General features: G+C 38.8%; 1 protein-coding gene across 1 annotated transcript in view; it reads left to right on the top strand.

The window, feature by feature from the left end:
- FGD6 (FYVE, RhoGEF and PH domain containing 6) overlaps nucleotides 1-26,198 on the top strand; it is a gene marked incomplete at its 5' end in the record, with an annotated part of 59,223 nt that extends 33,025 nt beyond the window's left edge. The window contains 14 exon segments of the mRNA XM_010016721.1: nucleotides 978-1,065; nucleotides 6,234-6,284; nucleotides 9,377-9,435; nucleotides 9,544-9,615; nucleotides 10,109-10,177; nucleotides 11,816-11,899; nucleotides 13,033-13,112; nucleotides 18,145-18,247; nucleotides 18,738-18,884; nucleotides 19,709-19,811; nucleotides 21,298-21,425; nucleotides 22,150-22,278; nucleotides 24,396-24,544; nucleotides 26,162-26,198. Of these exon segments, the coding sequence (XP_010015023.1) occupies nucleotides 978-1,065; nucleotides 6,234-6,284; nucleotides 9,377-9,435; nucleotides 9,544-9,615; nucleotides 10,109-10,177; nucleotides 11,816-11,899; nucleotides 13,033-13,112; nucleotides 18,145-18,247; nucleotides 18,738-18,884; nucleotides 19,709-19,811; nucleotides 21,298-21,425; nucleotides 22,150-22,278; nucleotides 24,396-24,544; nucleotides 26,162-26,198 (1,299 nt within the window).
- Between the last annotated feature and the right edge of the window lie 770 nt (nucleotides 26,199-26,968).

A 26,968-nucleotide genomic window follows, 5' to 3' on the forward strand; every position in this document is an offset into this window, starting at 1 on the left:
ACAGTCTCTGACTGCTTTTTTTAGTTTTGTTTTTCAATCGTACTATACTCCGACGAACTGTCCTATTTTAACCAGGTTGATTTCTCTACCACATCACAGGGCAGTAGCTTACACATGGGAATGGTGTTTCATTTTAGTTGGAAACAAAAAAGTGGGTTTTTTCATCAGCCTATTTCTAGAGGTTGCAAATCCAGCACATGCAGCAATCGGATGGAAGCTGATTCATTTCCCTAAGAGCATTGCCAGGTTTTTACGTAACTGCCTTAAAACAGAGGAGAGGTGCAAGCTCCCTAAGCACATGATCCACACAAATTGTGAATTTACTTCTTGTTACGTGGGCTTCCCCTTGGGCAATCCCTGCCCCTTGGGTAATGCCTGCTCTGTTTGCTTACAAGCGGTTCAAAAGGCTGCTTACAGTGGGCAAAGGAAGAGCTTGAGGCAGAGTCAGCCAAAGACAGGAAGAAGATAAGAGGTCTTTATAAAGATTCCATGTTTCAGATACATTCTATTTTGAATGCAAACTCAAAATAATTAACATTTTTGAGGCAAGGATCTTTTAATTCTGTGTTGTCTTTAGAGGTGTGAATTAACCAAAACTTTTGCAGTGAGCACTGCTGTCTCCTCTGCCTTTCAGCCTAATGGACACTGACAGTGGTTACAAAGGGGCATGTTGCCCTTGCCGCTGGTGTTTCCTTTTTTTTTCTGGGAAGCTTCACCTCTCTTCTTTATAAGCAAAAGCACCTGTTTCGAATCCACAGAGTACGAGTGCTTACCGAAGTCTTTCAACACATGATTTTGCATGAGGTCTTCCCCACAGAAATGCTTGCTCTGTAATGTAGTGTTTAACGCTGTGATAGTCGCACTGTTTCAAGATAAAGCTTATCCACTGTAATCGGTAGTTGATTGTGGGTATGTTTTCTTGTGCTTTAACCCTTGACTACCACAGAATCAGTACTTATGTTGGGTGTTTCTTGCAGATGAGCCCCCGCTGTGCTAGTCTGGCCCTGAAGCACTATCTGCTCAAGCCGGTTCAGAGGATTCCCCAGTACAGGCTCCTGTTGACAGGTACTGTCAAGCTCTTTTACAGGTTTAAGAAGCAGCCAGTCTTCACATGTCCCAGGGAGCTTGCTTTTAGGCAGCTGTATTTGTCTGGAAAGCGTGTTTATCTGACTTCAGATATGTGGAGCTTTATTAAAAACGTAGCATGGGTTTAGAGGCTTTCTTTGTTAATATTGATTGCAATAATGCAGATGCTAATATTCCCAACACTGTGGTGTGTTCTCTGATGGTACATTTAGCAGTACTTGGAAAACATGAAACCTGTGGTGGGTTTCGTTTGTTTCTGTGGTAATAGAAGCCCGTAATTTCCTTAGAGGGTTGGAATGCTCCTGTTTTACTTTGGGGTTTGTTTTTTGCTTGTTTTTTTTTCTGTGTGGGTTTTGGTTTTTTTGGAGGGGTTGGTTGGGTTGTTGTTTGTTTTTTTGGTAAAGAAGAAACCTAGTATGGAAAATTGGAGCTCTGAGAAGGAAGTGAGGGATGTCTGTGCAACTGTGAACTTCTGCAAGTAGGTTCTCCATTTCTCCCCCACCCAGGTGTTTTGTCTGTAAAATCCATTCTCTTTTAAAGGTAAACCACATGTTTTTAGCATACATTTATCACTGAGTGCTTAAGGGGCATTGTAGGCTGAAGAGCTGGTTTGGGATTAGGAAATCTAGGCTTTATACCCTGTTCCGGCACTGGCATGTTTGGGTGACCTTGAGCAAGTCATCTCCATGATGCAGTGCTTGCTTTTCTGTAAAACGAGGGCAATGATAGAGGCCTCCTTTGTGAAGTATTTTGAGATGTGTTTGTTGTAAGAGGGGGATGTCTCCTGTAAGGATTTGGAAATACTTAAGGCATTGTTTTTGAAAGCCATTGCTTCTTGATGAGCAATTTAAAAATAGCCTCTGTTTATATAGTAACTGCAAAATAAAATGCTCTGTGACCTTTTTTTTTGGCTCTGTAGCAACTCATTGGCATTTCCCCAGCAAGTACTTAGACTAGTGATGCTATGGGAGATACAGACTTAAGTGTTATCCAGCAGTTACCAAGTTACTAATGTTGACTGTTTTAATTTTAATCATCTCATTAAAGTCACAGGTGTTGAAAAACAGGTGAAAACCCCTTATTAAATAGACTACTTTGTAGGGGAAAATCTTAGTGACTCTTAATTGATGAAATCAAGCCATAAAACAGCATCTGGTGAGTTGCTTTATCTTAAAAGGATGCTGGTTTAGGGCATGGTATAGGCTTGTTATACACTCCGAAATCAGCAGAGCTTTGGATAAATTCAAAAGTTTATGTTAAAAAGGTTGAACAGAGGATCATGGATGGAATAAATGCCATTGTCAATATGCATAGCCAAGTGAGAGATGTCTGGGGTGAATAGCACTGAAGCAGAACTCAGATGTTGAAGGGCAATTACTCGTGGTCATTAACTATCTTGTGGCTAGAACAAGCTGGTTTAGACCTGCAAAAAATGATTCTGTAGTGATGCAGGCTGCTGTGAGCCTTCCCAGTCTGCAGATCTTATTGTGGCTGCCTAGCTTTAAATACACCTGCAAATGCAATTGACAGGAATGGGATTGTAATGCTGGCTGCTGATTTAGAAAAGTCATTTCTCTTTTTCTGTGTGAGCATTAAAAGAGATCAGACTAAGAATTTAATTGTGCTGGGGCTGAAAGTGTTATTTTTAATCTGTTTCATTTTTAGTCTGTTCAGTCTGTCATGCATTTCTGTCGTCCTTGAGATTCTCACTCTCTGTATCTCTCTGGATGACCCGTCTGCTCTGTTACCTTGCAGCACCTCTGTGTAATATTGAGCAATCTCTACATAAACTTGTGCTGCGGAATATTCGTAGGGCACACGAAACACAAAACACTTGGGTCTATTGTTGCAGTGGGTGAGATGCAGTGATGCAGCAGGTGCCAAGGCTGAAAACAGGGGGGGATCTGTGGGTAAGGGAGGAGGGGGCAGCGGGCGAGTGTAGAGGAGCAAAAATAATCCAGGAAATGAAGCTGCTAGGCTTGAGTCAGCAGGGATTTCTTCCTATTTAGATGTTCTGTGTCAGTGGGACAGCTTTGTACTGGTAACCTGCTGCTACATGGTCACATCACAAGATTGTTGCTGTGTGCTTTGAAGTGGAGTTACTTTTGTGCTAATAAAAGCAGGAGCAGGTGGACTCCTAAATCAGCCAAGGAGAGGTGCAGCTCAGCTGTGTTTCTGTTTAATTATACAGCTTCTCCATCCAGCAAGTGAACTTCCGCTTCTCCACATACTGGCAAATACTGGGTTTGGGGGCTGTTAATTAGAGGCCTCTGATTTCTAATGGAAATAAAAGAGAGGTGATTCTCTCATTTCAAAAACCTCTGAGTCGATGACTTGAGACTGTGTGGTATGAACAGGCTCTTCATTGTCATAGGGTAAGCCTCTCTTTTTGTCAACATAAGGTTTGCAGAGAGAGAGTCTTTCATTATCCTTAACTGGGGAATAGTGAGGGGAAGCTGAGGGTTTGAAAAAAGCCTTTGAGCTCACTGCTCCTTCACAGGTCAGAAAGAGAGTTGTCAGACTTCAGGCAGTTAGTGTTGGAGAAGGATTGCTTAGAGTTTAACTTAATTAAACTAGACAACCTGAAACAAAAAGTAGTTAATAAAACATAAGAGAACTTCTAGCAGGAGAAGTGATAGTTCGTGCTCCTCAGCAACAACAAAGAGAATTGCTGGCTGTTGGCAGGTAGAGGCAGGGCATAGGGAAATTCTGGTTGTCACAGAAACATTATGCTTTTGTATTGGTTTTTGTTGTGTTTTGGGGTATCTAGCAGAGTTAGGAATTTTAGTTTCCAAGTGCCTTTCTGAAGGTATGCTTAAGGTCTTCCTCGTCTCAACAACTAAAGCACATTTAAGAGGGGAAAATTTTTCAGGCAAAGTCAATAGATACAATTCCACCTTAATATTTGACTTCTGTGTTTATTTTATCTAGGAATATTTTTGCTAAATTTTTAATGTGATGTTATTCATGTCTGTGAAACCTACTTGTCTGTATAGTTTAAGCCAGTACTTCCAGAAGATTGTTGCAAGCACAGAATTTCCAGTGTGTGTTCACAGAAGAGACTAAAAATATCTGTTCTGGTGCTTCTCTGAAGCAGAGCTTTAGCTATGAACTGAGGTCCGCTTACCAGATATACATAAGGAGTATCAAGATCAAAATTATGTATTTGTCACTTTCAGGATTTTACAGTTGCAAATTTTATTGGCTGCTTCAATCTTGTAATGCAAAAGCTGCCTTCTTTTTTAAATACAGGATTTTAAATGAACACCGTTTTGTTAAAATCTCTAATTTTCTGTCTTCCATTTGTTGATGTACAATATTGTTTTGGCAGCCATATCCTAAAGCACAAACATGCCAAGACACAGTTCCCGTGTTCGGTCTCTGGTTTTAAGTTTCTAGAGCAGTTACTTTGAACGTTAAATTGGATGTCTGCATGTACTAGGGGCAGTTTCTTAGAGTGCCAGCAGTACACTTGCAGATGTGTAAATTACACCCACCTCACCTCTTCTTCTCAGCCCATAGAGGTGTGTGGCTGGCAGCTTTAAGAAGCTGGTATTTCTGTATAAGCTGTAGAGACTCATTCTTTATACTGTGAGCTTCCCACTGGAGTAATTTGTGCCGGCCCCGATGAAAATCAAGTTGCAATTTTAAAGTTTTAACTCATTTGCTTTATGGTGGAGTCCCAGGAGTGCTCTGCCAGGGCAGTATGGCACAGCTCTGACTTGAGAGTGCACCCATTGGCAGGCAGGGCAGAAGAGGGCAGCTCATGTCCTGTGTGTGACAGGCTCCTCCAGGTTAAACCAAGTGAAAACCCGACATTCTCAGTTCCTTTCAGAATACTTCATGTTGATTTTTTTTATTTCTTTATTTCCTTCGCACCAGCTTCTTATCAGCATAACCAGAGGTGAAGCAAGATGAACTCTGCTTTTGTGTACACCTAAATATTGCACTGCAGTGTCTGGTAGTTTCTGTAGCACAAGATCTTGAGGGATGTGAAGGATGTGATATTTGTGGAGTATAGCTGGAGAGGTTTTGGTGCCAGTGTCAGACTTGTCTTAAAAAGATCACACATTGACCAGTGCCTGCTAATGATCAGACAAAACTCTGCGGAGAGCAGAAGGCTGTGGGTGTTCCCATGGCCCAGCCAGCCAGACCTCCGAGCACTTCCTCCCCACTTCCCTGCAGGAGACCCCAGCTGGTTCCTCTTCCCTCACTCCAACCTGCTCTTCATGCTTCTCTCTTGAATCCTCCCTTAAGTCTTTGCCAAAAAATAAGATTTCAGTGCCAGATATTTCTTTTCCTGTAGTTCTGTTTTTTTCCAAGCTTTCATTAACTCTGACATTCTTCACAGCATTTCTACTGCACAAACATGTTTCATAATTCCTTTTTTTATTATTATTATTTGCATAAGGAAAAGATTACAGTACACTGAGCGGTCTCTGAGGGGCATGCATGAAGCAAGACATGAAGGCAGGAACAATTGGCTTCTGATCCTTCTTGAGCAAAAGGACGAATTTGGGTAGGGCAAGCATATGGGAGTTGAGTTATTTCACTCCTACATGAAACTTGTACAACTGCGAAGTTAAAATTGAACGCTTGCTAGAGCACATATGATTAGTTTTCAGTAGCTATAGCATGTAAAGAATAGACGGTTGAGTTTTTACTGAGGATATATGTTAATTTTTAACAGGATATTGTACTTTTTGGGGAGCTAGGCATTCTACCAGGGAATGGAAACTCGAGGGGAATGTTTTCTTGTATAGTCGTACAGTCAGAATTAATCTTAGCTAAGTAAAACAGATTTTAAAACTACCAACACTTCAATGGATTGAGGGTGCCATCTCGTGGCTGAGGAGCTGAATTTATAGTTTAAAATCAAAAATGCCTATTTGAACATGGGGGGGTGGTAATAATTTTGAAATCTTGCTCTTCTCTAAACAAGATATCACAATATACTTTAATTACAGAAACGCTAGTTTTCCTTTTGTAATTACTTTGACAGATTTAAAAGATTTAGCAGAAGATCTTTGTGGTATAGATCTGCCTGAAAAGCAGACTTCCAGGAAAAAGGTGTTTTTTACTAGTTTCTGGTGCTCTTTATTTCTTTAACAAAACTATCTCTGTATTTATTTTTTTTCTTTATACAGATTATTTAAAGAATCTTTTCGAAGAATCTGCAGACTATAGGGATACTCAAGGTAAATGTCTCTTTAGATTAAAGGAATAATAGCTTATGTACATATGATAATGTATCTAAATTTTAAATGCATGCATAATGCTAAGCCAGTAATAGAAATGTTTTCTATTTAGTTCTAAATTTCTCAGCAGCTACTGAAAGATTGCAAACTTTTGTGTTTCAAAAATGTTTTGAGCTTACAGTCCTATCGGCTCACCCTTGAGTTGAAACCAAGAGATAAGAGTGAAGTTGAACAGGCAGGTTAAGCAGATATTTTGGGCACTGCTGTCGAAAGAGACATCTGTAGACCTTTCACGATAGGCAGTCTGGTGTACCAGCTGCTCTCTCCCAGCTATGAGCCTTTCTGACCACCTCTCTCATACAGCGTTAGTGTGGTGGGAGCAAACAAGATCAAGGAGCTGCTCTGGGTTATATTTAACCTAGGAGTTCCCCAGTTTGGCTTGTCACAAGTTGCACAAACATAAGTGACTTCCTCAGCTTTGCATGCATATGAGGGGAAAAGATGTAAGAGGAAATAGGAAGGAATAGTTGTGATGGAAGAGGACAGGACTACGTGTTTCATGGTAGTTTGGTATTAAGCCAGTTTAACTCAAGTGTAGTGGTGCAATGCATGTTCATACTGGTCCCTTCTTCCATGTACATGCCTCATTAATACAAAAATGCTCCCAGACAATGTCTCCATTTCATTTGAGTGGGCCCCTGTCACTTATTTCAGTCTCTTTACTGACATTTGTGCAAGCCCATGATCTTTAGGAAGGCTGTGCAGATGCAGTTGATTGGACTGCAATAAAGGAGCGTCTTCAGTGCACTGAGCCAAGTTCGCTTCCAGTGCCATAAAATTTTTGAGTACCTGTCCTCCTTAGGACATTTAGACATATTTGGTTTAGTATTATGAAAATATAAACAAAAAATATTTTAAATTATGACTCTTTAAGAGATAGAAGTCTGCCTTGCACTTCTTATGGCTCTTAACAGTCCAGTGCTTGCACTGCATATTAAATAACTGACCACTTGAGAAATTAGTGACTTTATTAATTTATTAATAAAGTAATAATATTAATAAATTAACTTTATTAATGAAGAACATATTTTACTTTACGTCTTCCTGTAATTTCTCCAGCTTCTGTGGTTTTTGTAGTTGTACCTTCCACAGTATTTTTCTCTCCCTTCTTACATCAAAGATAAAAGCAGCAGTTTAATTGTAAGCATAAGTGTTAAATTTATACATTTGACATGTTTCATAGTCTACCTTTGAAACTGAGTAAGAATCATTTACTCATCGAGATCTTTCTTGTGACGATTAAGCTTAACTTAATCTGACTTTGCATAGTTGTTTAATTCAGTTAGGGTCAGGAAGGGGAAGACTAGGTGTAGTGATGGTTAGCATCCTTGGAGAAAACCCCCAACAACACAGTTTTTCCTGATGGCCTTCACTTGAATACACAACTCCAGCTAAGTGGTATAAGAAATGGAATGCACTTCCCTGCCAAAACCCACTTTGTTTATGGACTTTGGCTCTATAGATTATTTTCTGTTGTTGTTTAGATTTGTTTAGTCTTGGCTGTATAAGTAGCCCTGAGATTCTGGAACATTCCCTTCAATAACCAGAAAATTTTCTCCAACATTCTTCAATCTTTCTTGAAGTAAGTCGGTAAAATTTTAGGTTTTTAATAAATGTAATACCTGATAGATGAAGGGAAGTATAACAAAAAAATCAGGTACTCATTCCTATCTTCTTGGATTTAGCTAGATTTCCCTTCATTTACTTTAAAGTGGATGGGAGCTGGCAGAGTGTTTTGACTGGAGCAGCTCCAGCATTTCCTACTAGGAGACCACCAGCTACTTTTCAGCAGGCTCAGTTGACATCATGACATCTATACCTAAACTTAAATTTTGATAAAATGCTTGTTATATGCTATGCCTTTTAACTGTTTGACTCGTGTGCTTGCATTGCCTTGGTTCATGGAAATCTTGACCAAAAATTCTCCTTAGATTAATTTAGGAGGAGGAGCTTTTTGTCCACATCTCAAATTAGTTTCTTACATGGCTTCATGACCCTCTGAACCTTTCAGTTCAGGAAGGTGTACCTTTTAACATGCTTTCTTCCTGAATATGAACTCAACAATAAGGGAAGTAAATACATTCTACAGTACTATTACTCTAATGATTATCTGAGAAAAAACCCAAGGCCTTGGTTTTACCTGGTTTAGTAGACTTCTCTGTGCACTTTTAAGCAAATGTAGTTCCTTTATTTGAAGTGCTTCACTATACTTCAGTTACTGAGAAGATATTAAATGCTTTAGAGACTACATTGTATCAGAGCAGTTGTTCCAGCTTTCAGTTAAATGAATCTTCTTTTTTTTTTTCTTTTCCTACTTAGGTAAATCACAAGTTTTTGGATAATAACTTTGGATGGGTTCTGTCTCATATACACTCACCATTCAATACTTTACATAACCATTTTATGTAACCTCTTTTTACAGTTACACCGTAGCATATATTACAGTCAAATTGTTAGTTATTAAATATCAGTACTTAATAAAATCTCCTGTCTTTGGCAGCTCCTCCCTTTGAGAGATTTGTTTGTTTGTTTTCTTTTGGTCTTACAAGTTTGAAATTTAGAAATTTGAACTTTATGCTGTTATCTTGAGGTGCAACAAAACTAAAGGCAGAAGAAAGAAATCACAAAGATTTGGATAATTTTTCTAAGTAGTCTATGACGGGCACTGGAAGCAATTGTTTAAAATGGAAAAAACCTTAATCTCTGCATAGTCTTGCTTAAAATGTTAACTTTTCTCCTCTAAGTAGAGACAGTGAAATTAAAGTAGTTCTTTACATGAGAATCTAGACTTTAGTTTTGCTTGTGTACTGTTTTGATTAGCTGTAAGACACTTGGTTGAAGCAATGACTTGCTAGGGCACACTTACTAAACCATGATCCAAAGACTCTGCGATCTATGGGAAGTGCTCCTGGATGCAGTGACTGGTCCTTGAATCTCAGTATGTAGTGGAAGGGCAATATTGTACTCATGCTTTACAAAATATCAATGCTAACTAGTCTGTATAACCTAATTGTCATTTCTTCATCTGTCAGATGCTCTAGCTGTTGTCATAGAAGTTGCAAACCACGCCAATGACATCATGAAGCAGGGAGTAAGTATTTTGACTTAGGAAGCTGGTTGATTAAAGCTTGCCTTTTTTTTTTTTACCAAGTCATGGGTGCAAGGGCAATTACTTACCTTTTGCTTTTTCTTCCTGTAGGATAACTTTCAGAAACTTATGCAGATTCAGTACAGTTTAAATGGACACCACGAGATTGTACAGCCAGGAAGGGTAGGTCCTCCAGATGGCATTCAGCAGATTGCAGTAAAAGTGCAGCACAGATGATATGTAAGCAAAGTACTGAAGCTGGCATATACCAAGAAGAAAAATGGTCCATCACTTAATTACTCAGTTCTAACAGTCAAATAAATACTGCTTCTCCATATGTGTGGGGGTTTTTTTAGACATTTATCTGATGAAAACTTATGATTTTTAGAATATGATTTCTTGCCAGATCTTGCAGGCAGTTTATTTTTCCTCATGCATGGTTTCAAGTGCAGTGTGGAAAACTGTAATGCAGCCATTCACACTCACTTTTAGAGAATCCTAAGGGTTGAACAGCCTTTCTCAGAAGGGGAGCCTGGAATCCCAAAACTTCTGCAGCACCTCTAGTGTAGTAATAATAACCATAATCATAGTAACGATGATGATGAAGAAGTCAGCTCATCTGTACAGCTTGTGCCATGAGAAGCTAGGTTTCAAATGTCTTGTTTTAATTTGCTAGGTCTTTCTGAAAGAGGGAACGCTGATGAAGCTGTCCCGGAAGGTCATGCAGCCACGAATGTTTTTTCTGGTAAGACATTGTATATGTTGCTGTGTGCCTAACTCTAGTGTAATTTTAAGTGGTTGAAACTTACACCACAAACATAAGTAACTAATAAGTTCAGGTAATGGGTAAAATGACTAGTTGTTGCTGTGTTACTTGCTCCGTTTTAATTTGGAGAGATCACCTCTTAGCATATACACTAATTTTAACAGAAAACTGTTGATTACTAAAATGTACTGCTTGAACAAGGCTCATTTAAAATCTGAGTGCTTTTTTGAGAAGATGTTATGGTCATAGTGCAAAAACTGACACCGTTGCTCCATCCCACTTAGCTGTACCAGATCGTAAAACCTACAACTCCATGGCTGCTACTGCACCCTTCTCTCCCTCCCTGCCTCCCTTCCTTTTCCTCTCTCTTGCCTGCCACGAGCCCGCTTGCATCCTGAGCGGAGCACTGAGCTAGAAGTTAGGTGCTGGGTTCTTTTCCTGTCTTTGCTACTGTTTTGTTTTGAAACTTCCATGCATCCCTGAAGTTTCTGTTTCCGCTTGAACCTTTTGTTTATCTCTTCTATTTAGATGGTAAGGCAACTGCTGCTGTGTATAATTTGTGGCATTGTTGGTCCACAGTCCTAGCTGAAATCTGCATTGCAGTTACTGTAGTATGAATAAGTATTTCCCTCGGCAGTCATGGAGCATGGATTCTAAGCTTGCAAGTGACTGTCTTATGCTCTGGAGATTGTAGCATATAAAGCACTGAGATAACTGCGAATTTTATCAGTTAACGTAATACTCTCAAAAATCTGGTGCTGTGTCGAGCTGGACTTCCCAAATCAGATGAATTTGAGTAGCTCTAGCTAGGATCTTCTTTGTTTTGGTTGTGGGGGTGGTGAGTTTTGGAGGTGGGATTTGAATATAAATATATATAAATATAAACATTATGCAGGATAGTGTTTATGCCTTTAGACACTTAAGCAGCCATTTTTCCATTGATCATGTGAAGATTTAGTAAGGCTTGTGAAACATTTGGTTATTTTGCCAAGAACCTCACAGATGAGGCGGTTTAGTTTTCTGGTCTGTGTTTATGTGCACTAAATGAACTTTGGATTCATTTGTTGAGCAACAAATAAATCTCAATAGCTGTTCAGTAAGTGCAGTGAATGAAGCCAAGTCTGGTGGAACAGGAAATAAACAGTAGATGCACATTTAAACTGGTAAAATTCACATGATACATACAGATAAGTTTGTCCTTATAATTATAAATTGCTAATCTTAATTCTGCTATCTCTGAGTTTCTGGAATGTTTTGCTTTGTTTGAATGGTTAATTCTAATATTCTTTTAAAGTAGTTTGTTATACAGTACAGCGGTGTACACGAGAAACATCTTTGTCCTTTTTGACAGCCTGTTATTTGACATCTGTGCACTGTTTACTCATGTGCCAAATGTATATTTACACAAGAAGGATATAAATAGACACCTATTGTTATCTAAATTCATACATGAAAATGTTTCTTGGGCTTTAAGTGCAATAATAGGAAGTAGAAGATACCTTTCTGGACAGTTGATCTCAGTGCTGTATGAGTTCTGTACTTCCAGTAAAATGCACCTGAAATTATCTGTCTCTAAACAGCCTTTGGTCCTTAAAAAACACTGCTTCTGTATTACAGTTCAATGATGCCCTGTTATATACAACTCCAGTTCAGTCAGGGATGTATAAACTCAACAACATGCTGTCATTGGCTGGAATGAAGGTGAGTCACTTGTTAAAATGAATCTTCCTCCAAATCTATTTAAACTCATGCCTTCAAATGTTCAAAACGCAACTATGTTTATTGTTGGAAAGAGATTTAAAGATGCTTATGTTCCAAAGCAGTCCTACAGGCTGAACGTTTCATGCGTAATATGGCCTGTGGGATTGCTATATAGGTTTCCCTAAAGAAAAAAAACCACACAGTATCACTGCAGGACAGTCTTACCTGAATTTCATCTAGTATTGTCCTACTCTGGAATAGTCTGCCTACTTGTTTAGACTGCCTCTCTTTTGCTTTGTGACTGCTTTTTGTTGCCCACACGCAGAGGTTAGGCATCTCTGCCTGTGAAATCTCTAGTGTATCAAATCTCCATGGTTTATAGAGATCTGCTAACCGTGAGGGGAGACGCGGCTTTTGTTTCTGAGCCTTTGTGAAAAGCATCAAATAAAGCCCTGAGCCCCTTTGGGTAGTGATAAGGGACACGCATGCCATATATTGACATGGTCTCTGACATGACAGTGGGAACAAACCATTGTCTCGGGAATCAAGTAAGTTGTCTCTGGTGCTGTGAGAGAAAAGCATCAAGTCCAGCTGCAGTGCAGAGCTGGTGCCCAGGTCCAAGCTTTTGCAGGCAGAGCTGCAGAATCTCTTCTGCCAGCAGATGTGTCATGGTGGCTTTTAAACCTCCTTATATTTGAAAATTGGTAGCTCAGAAGGGCTAGCAGGGCAATCCAGCCCTTGGTGGTATGGCACAGATACCCATTCTGGGGCACATGGGTGGGCTGCATCTTGTCCTGCAGGAGCAGCAGTGCCTTCTTAGGCCCAGTTGCAGGAGGTGATTTGAAGGCAATGGGCCTGGGCATGTTAAAGCACAGGTGGGAAGTGTCTGACAGCTCTTGAGCTTCATTCCCCTGCGTGTCTCCGGTGTTAGTATGGGCCACAGTGAAATAAAAATTTGGGCTGCATGTAATCTTAGTGTAGCTGGGCCCTCTGGAGTCATGTATGACCAGAGATTTTTCTCTCCAGTGTACCCCGTCTGCAGTAAAAGTGTAAGGGATTTTACAGTAAGTAAAACTAGTGACTGTAAAAGTACCATTTCAGTTTGAATGTCAAGTTTTCTCTCTCAACTGAAGGTTAAAAAGCCAACCCAGGAAGCATATCAGAATGAGCTGAATATTGAAAGTGTAGAGAGATCCTTCATTCTTTCAGCAAGGTAAGTCTTGCAAGTGAATAAGCCATGTAAGCTTTTTCTATAGCTCATTGTGCACTTATGTAATGCAAAGTTACCCTTGGCTGGAGTAGTTACAGAACAGAGGGAATGATAGATGGGTTTCTGGAAATAGGGTAGACTTTGTTCTGAATTACTTCTGTTCACATTCAAAATCTGATTTTGAAAATTTAAGTATATTTTTAAATGGGCCAACAGAAAGGAAGCCTGGTCACATGTAATAAGTTTCACAGATCCCATATGAATTTATAATCTCTGATACACTTCACCCTAACTTGTAAGGAAGACTGCCTGTTGTGAAATGATGGATAGAAGCACAAAAGATATAGTAAACGTAGCTGATAATTGAGCAATTTGGGCTTAAGGCTGCAGCTGGTAGGGGTTCTGCTGTCCTCAAGACACTTAACAATCATAGTGAGTTTACTTTTGCTTGGTTCCTGCTTTTCAGCTTAGCTAGACCTTCAAAAACTTTAATTGAAATATTATCCTCTCACTGCCTTTCATTGAGAGGAATGAGAATTCAAACAGTTTTGATTCAATTAATTTTAGGCTTTGCTTTTCAGTGGGTTTTTTTGTTCTTCCAAAGTTACCGTACTCTGTTCATGCATTAACAGGACAGGATATGAAGCATGACAATAAATTTCATTATCTTCATTGGTAACCGATATAAATAGGAAGAAGTCAGCCTGGTCTTCTAGCTAAAATAACAGTGTAATTGAAAGAAGAAATGGATCTCAGTGAACCTGAAATTATGGAAATGGCAGCAATTATTGGAATGATGCTTGTCTTTACCAGAAAATCAAATTCTCTGTTTAAAAGCAAAAGGATAGATGGCCACTAATCCAGAGCAGCTATGGTCTGCCTTCACTGAGGTGCCTTTAGCAAGGACCTCATTTTGTCAATTGTTGTTTCTGCTACATTTGAGTTGAAGTTTTATATGTTCTGATATTTGTGACAGTGCTGATACCAATGAAGGAGGACGTTTTCTCTTTTGTTTAGCAAAGCTGAGCAAGGGCAGACTGCTGCTTTTTGTGTGACCTTGTAAATACCGACATGAGGGTGTCTGCACGAAGATAGCAGTATCTCTAGCTGAGGGGTAGGCCAAGGTTAACCATGTCAAATTAGCCAAAGGAAGTAGCTCGATTGTCTGAGCAATAGTCATTTCTAACAACAGACTTAAAAAATACAAAAATACTCCTTTCAACAAATTTAAATATTTCTTATAGTTCATTTGCACGGTTGGGAAAAAAATATATATCACAGTTTAGAGTATGATTCTGCTCCAGTCTAACATGAGCAGGTCCTTGCTGCTTAGGTGCCTTGGTGACTGGGTGTCACACAAATACATGAAGACATTTATGGGACTGCAGTAGGCAATGTGGATTTATCTCTGATTGACTCAAAACAGCATTTCACTTTTAATTCAGTCATTTAAGAAACCTGTAAAAAATCATTGGAACTTGTAAAAAGATTGTAATCTTTAAATACAACCTACCTTCTTTCACAAAACAGGATGGACTTGTCCCTTTGAGGAACTGATTAAGTGGTAGATTAAAAGCAACTCCTGTGAAATGCATGTTAGTCTCATGGGGAAATGCATGGTAGTCTCATGGGGAAAACCCCTTACGTGTAACATTCTCATGAAATTGGGCAGTTTGTGACATGTTTTTGTTTTGACCTTGAAATTACTGGAATTAACCTCACATTACCAACTAAAGCTGCTCTGATTTGCTCCTTCTTTTTTAGTGGTGTTGATCTTGTGTCTTTGCAGCATTCAGTTCCGTTATTTTTATACTTGCTGGAAGCTGTATGTATGTAAGAGCCCTAAGTTACACAACAGTGACAGGGGAGGTTGCATTTGCTGGGGATAAAGGAGGTGCTGAGGGCCTCAGGTGTAAGATAGCAGTTTTCAGATTGTTACCCATCTGTGAGACCTGGGCCCATTGTGGTGTAGGAGGGAAACAAGTGAAAAACTACCAGCATTAGGTACTTGCATGTATTATTTTTTCCACAGTTAAATATATTGTTCCTGTTGATAAATATCCTGGGTGTGAAAAGAATCAGTAGCTTGTCAATATAGACTACATCTGCCTTTTGATGACATCTCATTCTAACAGATTCTTGATTCCTTTGTGGTAAAAATCTTAATTGCAAAACTGTTCAAATTAATCTTACAGACACTGGAAACAAAGTTTGCTTTTGTGTTTTTTCAAACAGTAAGCATTATGTGGAGTGTACACCAAAGAAGAGATTCTGAAATGATCCTGGGGATAGAGATGGGAAGGGTAGCAATTCAGCTGGTGAAAAATTGCTAGTAATAAAAAGTAAGCCAGCTAATAAAAGAAGTGTAGATTAATGCTTAAACAAGAGTCTTTATCATTTCAGGTTTAGTTTTACTGCCTGCTTTATATATTTATTTATTCTGCTTTGTCTAGTCTGTGTTGACGTTTCAGTTTTCCTGGGATATCTGTAGGAATGTGTCTTGTTTTACATGGTACAACGCAGTATTGTACTAGAAATCTCTTTAACTGGAGAAACAAGTTAGCACATCTGCATGATACAGCACTGTACAGAAGTAAAGCTTCAGTCCTGAAAACAATAGTCGTGGCGGTGTGAGGCCAGCTGGCCCCATCTCCCTCAAGGCAAGCATCCCCTGAATAAGGCTAGCAAAGAGCTACCCCAGGCAGACCTAGCTGTGTTGCTTCCCCTAACGTAAGGATAGTTCGTGGGATACTAGCTCAGCTAGGAGAGGTGCCCTAAGGCTCTGATCCTGAAAACAACAGGGGTATACTGTGAGCCCTCCTGGGACCACCGAGCTGCTTAGCTCCATTGGGCAACTGCGGTGTGTGCCCCTAGCAAGCACGTTTGCCAGTAATAACAATCGCTGGGTCTCTCTGCAGTCCATGCAAAGTTTTCTGCTGTTTTGTTAAATCTTAAATAAATAATAAGTTTGAAAAACCTGAAGAAAACCCTGCAATTTTAGTAAACAAAATTACTTTTGGAAGGCTGCAAGGAATACTGGACCTGCAGCGAGGGAAGCTGGTAGAGCTGTGCAGCTGGAGAGGAGGGCTGGGAGTGACAGCAGAAGGAACGCTGACTATTTTGCTGCACCATACCATTACATCAATTCAGTTGCTGATGGCACTGCCTTTGCAGTTACATTCTAACAGACTGTAAGCAATCCTAAAGGCTAGCACTAACAAACCTACCAAGTGTGAGCTCCACAGCTGAATACTAGGACATAAGCTATGTGCAAGCAGCCCCATGTGTAGCAATCCCTACATGATAGGGGAATGCTTAATCTCCTAAAACCAGGCCAACTTTAAATTTAATTATTTAATATAGTTATAGGAACCTAATTAAATGTAACCAGATTTTGGGAAAGCCAAAGGAGTTGATTTGTTATGAATGTTACATAGCTAATGCAGACCAGTTGTTCATTCCGGATGAGGCAGCAAAAGTAAATAAACTGAACAAAATGTTCCATGCACAGTGTGAGATATTGGGACAGACAATAATACATTGCTTTGCCCTTCCTTGTGTCTTATTTCCTCTCCTTTTGTTCTGATTTTGTTGCTGTGTGTGCTAGATGGTTTTTGGGGTTTTTTTCCCCTCATGTCTCACAGGCTTCCCCTGTGAGGAGGAACCTTACCAGATTTGTCCGCTCTGATTCTGTACTCAGTTTCATGCAGTTCAAAACCCTGGCTCAGAGTATTTTCCTTAAAGGTTCAAATATGATAAAAGCTTCCAAATTCATGTACTTAAAAAGTAAGTGGTGTTGCACACCCAATTAGTGTAAGTCATTGCTTTCCTCTTCCCTAACTTTCCTTTTTATATATTTATCCTATTCAAATTAATTATTCCAAATTAATTTATTTGATACTATTTAAGAAGCAGGGAATAAAAAGAATGTTGGTAGTAGGTACTGGTTTAAATTTTAGAAGCCCTTTTTAAGCTGGCATTGCATCTTAAACATGTCTAGCTGTTCCTCTGCCACAAAACTGCTTCTTACTTTCTCAGAGCACCCTCTGTGCTGCATAGTGTGAACCCAGTCAGTAAACTGACCCAGAGGAAGGGCAGCTCGAATGGTTGCTTTAATATGGATTTGTTTACCGGTCCAGCCCACTGTACTTACATAGCCCACTGTGTCTAGCATGTGTGTTGTGGCACAAGGGTGAAAGTAAGACCTAGTGGCTGAGAGGGAGTATAGTAGGCTGCCCTTTGCAGCAGGAGCAGCATGGATTTATATTATATGAAAGTGGTGATGGGCCCGTGACCAGAGGAAGTGCTTTGGCATTGCATGGAATCCAGTGTAGCTCCAGGCTGTGCCAGGAGCTCCTTGTTCTCTCTGCTTCCCATACCATGGCCACTTCAGCCTAATGCTTTCCTTGCACTTGGTTAGTGATCCATCAGCTGTGGGATGGAGAGGTGTAGGAAGCTCATATGTTTATCTCTTTGGGTTAGCTAATCCAATGGAAAAATTTGAAAGGAAAGAATCATTTCAAAGCAGCATGACCTAGTAGGAGCACAAGGCTGGGGAAGAGACAACATGTTTTTCCTGACAGAAGCTCAAGATTTCATAGGGTTGGGTATAACGAACTGCACTTTAGAAGGAAGTGGCAGGGAGGAAGAAAAGGCTTGGTGAAATTTCAGAGTCCCTATCAAGAGAGGAGGGCCCATGCCTTTCTTCTTGGAGCACCATATAGACCAGTAAAGGACAATGACGTAGAAGCCCTGAAACAATCATAGGGTATTTTGGAAAGAGGAAAGGGAGAAGGGAATCCACCTTATAACAACAGGCACAGAAATCTTTTTTAGCATTAATCAACAAAATGGCTGATACCATACAGACAAAAAAATAAAGCCAGTTTCAGTAGGGACTGGAGATGGTCTATAAAACTGAAACTGCAAGAGAGTTAAGTCAGTGTGTAATAAAGCCAGGAGAATTCTAATCAACACTTGCTTTTTGTTTTGAATGTTAATAATAATAAATTTATATTTTTTTTTACTCCAACAGTTCTGCTACAGAAAGAGATGAGTGGTTAGAAGCTATCTCCAAGTCAATTGAAGAATATACAAAAAAGAGAATCACATTTAATCCTAGCAAAAGTCTTGAAGAGGTATATCACACCATTATTGTTGGTTTGTTCCCTTTTTGAACACAAAGCTTCTTTGCAGGTATTTAGAAGAAACAAGGGGTGTTCCATAATTAATAATAAAACAGGATGGTAAATGATAAGTGAACAGAACAATATATCATAATGTTATCTGGTTCATAAATACACAATTATTTTCTTCCAAGAAAACCCAAACTAGCTTTCTCAATTCTCTCAGTAATCTTGCTAAATGAAAGATAAAATGAAAAGATACTAAAATATAGCAGCTATTGATATAAATAGGCTGATAAAGCCTTTTTGAACTAATTAAATGCTGTTCTCTCTTCAGGGTTGCATTATAATGGTCACTGATGAAATAGCAGATAACATTTAAGACCATGACAATTTATCAGAGAAGGCTTTCTAGTGTTAATTAGAGTTACCCTATAATCACTGTTAAATATTAATCTTATTTCTCATCACTGATGTAATGATATTCTGCCTATGTTCTCAGGCAGATCCAGAGAAACAGGAAGAAGATAGTCCTCTTGGATCAAAGGCTCCAATCTGGATCCCTGATACTAGAGCCACGATGTGTATGATCTGTACAAGTGAATTCACCTTGACATGGAGAAGGCATCACTGCAGGGCGTGTGGAAAGGTTGGACAATTTTGTCATCACCTTTTCCATTAGTCATTTACGTTCCTTGTGTGCTAAATGCAGATGGAGCCTGGTTGCACCACAATGCTTTTAAGGGAACACTGTACTGTTACACAATTGTATGGATTAAAACCATCATGTTGGAGTTGTTTGCTTCTTTGTTTTAGAGCAAGGTATTATGACAGAGCAGTGTTCAACCTTTTCATCTGTTACATGTTTCTTATTTTGCGTTTTGGAGTACTATTTATGATTGCCTTCTGCCTCTGCAATTACATACTACAAACAGAGAATGCTAGCTGAAATGAGAAAAATATCTTCCTTGCCAATTTTGATAAGATAAATAATGGGTTTTTTTTAAAGTTAGTACCAAACTTGCTTTATATTTAACACTTATGACAGGTATAGCTAAACTCTTTATTTTTCTTGTTTCAATCAAGTAAGAATACAGAATTCAATGCACTTGAGACATCTGTGTTGCAGAGAAATTGTCAGGAGAGCAATTACTATTTTTAGTTCTGTAAAAGCTTATGATTTAAACAGTTCAGTAAGACAATAGGTTTGTTCTAGTCTTCATGGATTATTAATGTTGGCTTATTGACTTGTGTAACTGATTTTTTTTGTATTTAAATTTTTATAATTTAGAGGAGGAAAGAGCAGCATGTTGAACATAAGGACATAGGGTAAAGCCAAATCTTAAACCATTTTCAGTGTAATATAGTGCCCATTTCAGGTTCTGTTACAGGCTTGACAGTGCTGAATGTCTTTGAGCATTTGGTGATTTACTGGTACACATCATGTACAATAATGCTTTTATCTGTTTCCAGATTGTTTGTCAAGCTTGTTCATCAAATAAACATGGTTTAGACTACATGAAAAACCAGCCAGCAAGAGTATGTGATCATTGCTTCAGGGAGCTACAGAAACAAGGTAAAAAAATGCTTCACAAACTGTCTTATTTTTATGGCCCTTATTAACATGATATATTTGTGCCTCATACTTACTGCTTGTTTCAACTGCCTAATTCTGCTAGTCAGAGTCTGGCAAGTCATAGGCATCTGAGTTTAAAAAAGCCCAAACAAGTTTCTGTGGAGTAAGCTAGAACACGAATTTTCAATATTTTTGCTCTTCCAGAAACATGCATTTGCCCTATGGTAATGTAGCTTTTACTGCTTTCTTTTTGAGATAACTAGTGTTATATTGCTTTTCATGATATCTTTATGCAAAAACAAACATAAAGTCAATGGAGGCACTGACCAGTAAAATGGGAATCCAGCCCCATCTCACAAGACTTGCTCTGAATTCTGTCCAAAGACTCTAGTATAGAGTATACAAATGAGCCATAAGCAGGGACTGAAACAGTTTGCTGCCTTTCCCTCTGGCAGAGGCTACAGTTCAAGCTTTCCAGGGTACCAGGAAATCTGTGATTCCCCAGGGAAATAATCAGGCTATGGCTTCTAGCATGCTGGGGATGACATTGTTCACGGGGATGTGGAAAGCAGCATCGACCACCCTTGAAGTGGTGGTGGGAGCCTGCGATGATGGGGAAGGCGGATTGTCTGGACCACCTGCAGGACTGTGCGGTGGGCACTAGAGGCTGCTGTGCTGCAGGTAATTGCAGGTGCTTTTAGCTGGGAAGAGAGCTGTAGACCAAGTGGGAACGGCTGGCAATCCAGTTGCTCTCACGCTCTGCTCACTATTTCAGAACCTCACCATGTTCAGGGGCAACTCTAGAAGTAGAGTTAATGAAGCTACTCCTTCCAGGATGGGCTATGACATAGTGGTGGGTGTTGCTAGAAAAGAGGGTTTTAAAGGAGTGAAGTGTTGCAGAAGTCCTCCCAAGAGAGATGAAGGAATTGCCAGTGGCAGTGAAGAAATATAGATTTGACTCTGGAGATGGGAATCTCCAGAAGTGCATGTATGATGGCATGATGCTGGAAGAGGAACTGTGTAGCACCCATACTCAAAAAAGCTCAGAAGATAACAGATGTAGAGGATTGAAGGACAGAGTTGGGGAACAGAGGTAAAGCACAGGCTGAACTACAGAGGACAGCTCTCAAAATTTGGTGTGGTTCTTAAGACTTAATTTTCACACTGCATATGGGCAAAGGTAGTTCAACATCAAGAGAAGAGACTGTAAACAAACACGACCAATCCATTTGGTTTTCAGTTACTTGTGGGTTTTGTTTTGGGTTGTTTTTTCAGTCTGAGTGTGATTTAGGAGATTCTAATTCATGTTGTTGATGATAATACTGAAAAGTTAATTCCACAGTGAATTTAATGTGATTAAGTGTTACTATTGAAACACCTAATCAGAAGAAAAATGTCAGCTGTTCTTCAGAAAAAAGCCCAAGAATCATTGCCTGTGTTAAGTCACCTGTGGCATAAAGCAATATATTCATCCTATGCATTTTAGATAACCAGTGCACTCCTAAGAGCGGATCCCCAGTCAACCATAAATCTCCATCAAGTGCCTTGTCTACAGTTTTACATAGCATTCCCTCTGGAAGAAAGCAGAAAAAAATTCCTGCAGCCCTCAAAGAAGTAAGTGCTTTACTGATCAGAAGTCATGCCTTGTTGGTATTATATCATCAATATTAACAATGAAAAAGATAGTTCCATATTTTGGACATCTTTTTTAGAAATCTACAAAGTCAAAATTTGCCTGTAATAGTGGTTTGGCCTTTAGTTTTATATCGGCAGGGACCTGAACTTTGAAGCAGAATATAAACTGCATAAATACCTGTGAGAATGTGATTCAGGGAGATAGTTGGAATTTTAATTTCTTTCCTGCTTCCCTGTGTTTCAAGGAATAGTGATTTATCCCTGCACCAACAGTCAATGAGAAGACTCCTACACCAACTCAGCTCTTGGCTTATGATTAGGAAAGGTAGAGCTAAACTCTGCCTACCTATGCTGGAGGTCTTGGGAAAGGAAGAAAGTAATTTTTCTTCTTACATAGGAATGTGTGTTCTCCAGCTGTGTGTGGTCCTCAGTGTTTCAGCCCTCTTTTGTCCTGTTGCATCAAATTTAAGTTCCAACCCTGGTGACTGGAGAAGCCTCTCTTCCAGACCAGATTAGGTGATGCCAGACAAAATCATTTTTCTTTCAGCCATCTGAGTTAATTAGCAACATCAGCTTGAGATCTGGTGAGAACTGGAGTCTTTGACAGGACAGGGCACTGGAGATCTGGTTTAATAAAAGCTGTACTGTGAAAACCTGGACAGATGCATACGTACTTCTGGGGTTTGTTTGTTTGTCTCCTCAGGTTTCAGCAAATACAGAAGACTCTACAATGAGTGGCTACCTACACAGATCTAAGGGCAGTAAGAAACCATGGAAACACCTATGGTTTGTTATAAAAAATAAGGTGCTATATACATATGCTGCTAGTGAGGTAAGAGACTACATATTAGAAATCAAATAGCAATGATAATACTGTCTTTGTAACAAAGTTGTTTATCATCTAGCAACAAGCTATAGTTAGATCACTTAACAGTAACTGGTCTGATTGCAATATAGTATTTTGAAAAGACCCAGTGAGCTTGGTACCATAATACACTGATACAGCTACACCGGTTCTGATTCCAGACCTAGCTCTGAGTTCCTCTGCACTGCACACCATTGCACAGTTCTAGGTATGTTCTGAGTCAGTTGAATACAGGGGAGTCTGTCTGGATGCATCACATAGGGCTAGTGGCAAAACCAACCTTATAAAAGCATCTTCAAGTGTCTTGTTCTGAAGTTCCATATGGTATTTTGAATGTTTGGAAAATGAGCAACCTAAATCTTTTCTCCTCAAACTGTCATCTTCAGCCTGGAGTTACTATTTAATACACAGTGCTGCAGTACAAAGAAGAAATGCATCTTACCTAATGGCATTTGCTTTTTTTATTTAGAATGTGTAGTCCTGTTGCAGTGTGGAATAATCTAACCAATATGTACAAGCTCTGCACATCCCAGCATGTGCTGAGGATGTAGTTTTATGGCATCTTACAATGTTTTGCAACATATATGGATGCACTGTAGCACTGGAAGATCTTGGGTTTCACCTTTTTGTATTACATGTTATAGTTTGCTAATAGCTTTGAAGAGCAAAATATCCAAAGCATTTGTTTAAAGGTATTGCTATCCCTTACTGTTTCAAAATGTAAGGCCCAGCCTATCCTGACTGTGTAAAAATTACTCTTCTTTACCCTTATGCCATTTCCACTCTAGATATTTCCTGGTTTATGATCAGGTTTGTTCCTCCTGTAGTGCAAATCTTTATTTTGGATTTCTGAATTACGTCCAGAACGGTGATGTTATTTCCACCCCAGCACTGACAACAGTAAAAAACCCAAGTATATCTAAAAATATCTTCAATTAGTATGTACAAAACAATTACTTTTGCAAAGATTTGACAAACATTTTACAGCACTGTGTCTTTCCCGGCAGTTGCAAAGGATACTTTAAGAAGTGTAAAGAAAGACATATTTGTCTGTGACAGTCACCTTACATTTTCTTTTGCTGATACCAGCCTTCCAGAGTAGCTTCAGTTTGCAGCTCAAAAATCATAAAATCAACCCTTTCCTATTTTCTTTAAACTAAGGTATAGCTATCTTTATTTTTCATCTTGATGAGCCATTGCAGGAGACATTGTTTAGAGTCTCAAGGGAAGGTCCAGTGTGGCCTTAGCCAGAAAACTCCAGTTAAACTACTTTTATTAGTTGCAAGTGATACGAAGATTAGTGGTAAAAAGACTGCTTATTAGTGGTGCAAAAACCTAGGATATTAAAATAGATTGCTAAGCCTTACTTGACTGTTTTCCAGTATCAAGAAATGTTGCTTTCTCAGGATACTGTTGTTTCAATGTCGAGGCAATTATCAAAGTCTTCACCTGATGCGTTGGTGTTTATGTACATTCATTATTATTTACTATCCAGAAGCATTGCAGGTCCCTGCCTAGTTACAAAACACTGTTTTGGAATATGCACAGGATGAAAATGCCTTTTCCTTTTTCCCCCTTCCAAAAATGCTGGACATAAGAAAAGGAAGTGATTGAGATGAATGAGGAAGGGAAAAGGTGCCTTATTAGCCAGGTTTTGAAATTAAATGGAGAGAAGAAGGTGCAGCTTCTCTTGCTACTCTTTACTAGCCAACCACTTGGCTAGGAAAACACTTTTTTCCCTATGCTGTCAATTTTTGGCGACAGAAAGCAAAGTAAGTTTAGCCATCAGAAGTATTTGGAGTGTGACTGGCGCTTGAAAAAAGAATATGAAGATGTTACCAGGGAAATGGGAAATAAAAAGAGGAACAGCAATGTTGAAGTCTACGAGGTTTTGTTATTTCCTGTCGCCTGATTCATGCATGGAGACTATAAAAAGTGGCATTTTGTGCATGATTATTTGTAACAACCTGTTTGTTGTATAATCTGTTGCAGTGGTATGGTGCATGAGTAAGTCTAAATGCATTTCTTAGTATGTCTTACATGCTCAATTTTGTCTTGTTTGCTTTTTTTCCCCCATAAAATAGGATGTGGCAGCACTAGAGAGCCAGCCTTTACTTGGATTCACAGTCAGTGAAGTAAAAGATGAAAACTCAGAGTCTAGAGTGTTCCATTTACTGCACAAAAACACTTTATTTTACATATTTAAAGCAGATGATCCCCATTCAGCTCAAAAGTAAGAAACTGTTTGAATTAATTTGTTACTTTTTTCTAGAAAATGTTTCAGAAGCCATGAATGTTAATATTGACAGTTTAAACATAGGTACAGAAGAGGCATATTATAACATATGTAAATAAAACTTCTTAATTACTTAAACATAAGGTCCTGGTTTCATTAGGACTTCTGAAACGCTTTAAATGTAGAAGCAGACTGTCCTTTTCAAAAGAATGAATGTAGGAGAATCGAACTAAGATAAAATAAGAACTCTTTCATTTTTTAGCCTATTCTTCTAGCCTGTTTCTCTATCCCTGGTCTGCTGAAGTGAAAATTGAATTGTTACCTCTGGAGAAATCAGAAAATGTGTTTTAAGAACTCTTGTGTCCCTTCTTTTATTTCCAGCTGTAAATTTTAGTTATTTTTAATTAATATATGACAGTGAAAATAAAGCAAGCCTTACAACGTAAGGGACAGACATTTGAAGTGTGTGTGCAGATATGCCTGAGCACTTAGGCACGCTTAGTATGTTCAGACCAAAAGCTTGAATTCAAAGAACACTTACACAAGCTGTTTCATTTAAAGTCCTGCTGATGTGTCCGAGTTTGGAGTCATATTTATCAATGTATGTATTATGTGTGTGTTATATGAAATAACCTAGAAGCTTGGTCATTAATCAGGAGAAAATATTTGCTATATGAATCACGGAGTAGACTAGAAATCAGCATGGAAGCAGTACATTTATCTTGTCTATATGCTTAGCTTATCTGACTGGTTTCACCACAGTTTTCCCTAATGAATTTTACATTAATACGATAGATGTCATGTGCTAACTAGTCCATTATTAATACTTAAGAATTCAAGTGGCTGCATGTATAGTTTTGTGCAAATAGGGATATTCAGAAAACCTGAAGTACTCAGGATAACTGAGAATTTTGAACAGCTGAGAACATGCTTAATTACACTACACAAAATCTCTAAGTCTTTATTTGATTTTGGGGGGTATTTTGTCTTGCAGATGCATACAAATGTTTCCGTGTTAATTACAATACCATTCCCTTGTTTCTGCTGTGTCCTTATTCATACTATATAAAACAAAACTAAAAAAAGATCCAAGGCATTCAATAGCTTTATTTTCCTGTTCAGACAATTGCTTTTTTCATCAGTAGGAAAACTTGAAATTGAACGTACTCTCTTTTATTGTAGCTAGGAATAACATTAAATACCTTAAAATGCAAACTTTGTCTGAGTATTTAATATCCTTAGCAGACTTATGCTGAACCTCCAGAATAAATGCTGCTTTGATTTTTTCCAATTAGGGCCAAGGAAGTACCTGATGCATTTGTGTAAGTAAGTGTAGTAATAAATTTTAACAGACGTTTACTGTTTGAGCTGCTAAATTTCGTAGTCCAGTACTATCTTCAATGCTTCTACCATCTGGCCTTGTACTGATAGCTAATACATCTCTAGGAAGCTTTGTATATTTGGACTCCTTGAATGTATTTCTGGCATTCGCACAAACAGACCAACTGGTAATGCAAGTACGATGTTACTTCTTGTGTGAACCTGTAGCTAGTCAGAGCAGTGTGATTTACACTTTTACCAGCAACTGCCTAAGAGTGTTTAATTTTCTAACAGGTGGATAGAAGCTTTTCAAGAAGGCACCATATTGTAGCAGTGTCAGCATCATGTCTGCAAGCTTAAAGGAAAATGTCCAGGAATGGTGGTAAAACAGAGTACAGCAGCTGTTCAAAGAAATGGAATCCTGCCGTCTCAGCCTCCACAAAATTGTATATTTGTCAGGATTAGGAATTGTTGCATTTTTAGTGTAAGGTAATATTTTTTTAAAGAACTATGTGTATTTCTGTGTTGATACAAAATGTTATTTATTAAATTCCAATGTTTACTTAAATGGTCAGAATTATTTGTGAGGTCTGCGTTGAGGTCCAAAGTGTGCCCACGTCTTCAGAATGGCGGGTGGGTGGTTGGTCAACATGTTCCTAAAGTTTATACTTTTTTAGAAAAACAAAACACAAAACAAATCTGTTGCAGTTGTACAGTTCCTCATGATTTGTGTATAGGTCTTGAGTTGCTGATGCTCACTTTGCAAGTTAGCAAGAACAAAACAGAATAGGAATTACAAAGATTTTGGATCTTTGTTGGCATGTAAACTCCTTTATGAGAAGTTGTATGATATTGCTGCTCCTTTCCTTGAATGGCAGTTGAAATCTCGCTTGTACATTAAAACAATACAATGAATTCTGTATCACAGAAACAATTGCAAAATACAGTTCAATTACTAAAAAAAGAGAAAAGGGAAAAATATTGTAAAACAGACTTTGCAATTACAGAGATAAGGCACTAGAGCTTTTTCAGTACTACAAATGCCAAAGAGACTTAATGAGTTATCTTCAAACAATTGCAATATATATTTTCTTTTATGTT

This window comes from Nestor notabilis, unplaced genomic scaffold (assembly GCF_000696875.1).
Source record: "Nestor notabilis isolate BGI_N333 unplaced genomic scaffold, ASM69687v1 scaffold4466, whole genome shotgun sequence".
NCBI classification, from domain to species: domain Eukaryota; kingdom Metazoa; phylum Chordata; class Aves; order Psittaciformes; family Psittacidae; genus Nestor; species Nestor notabilis.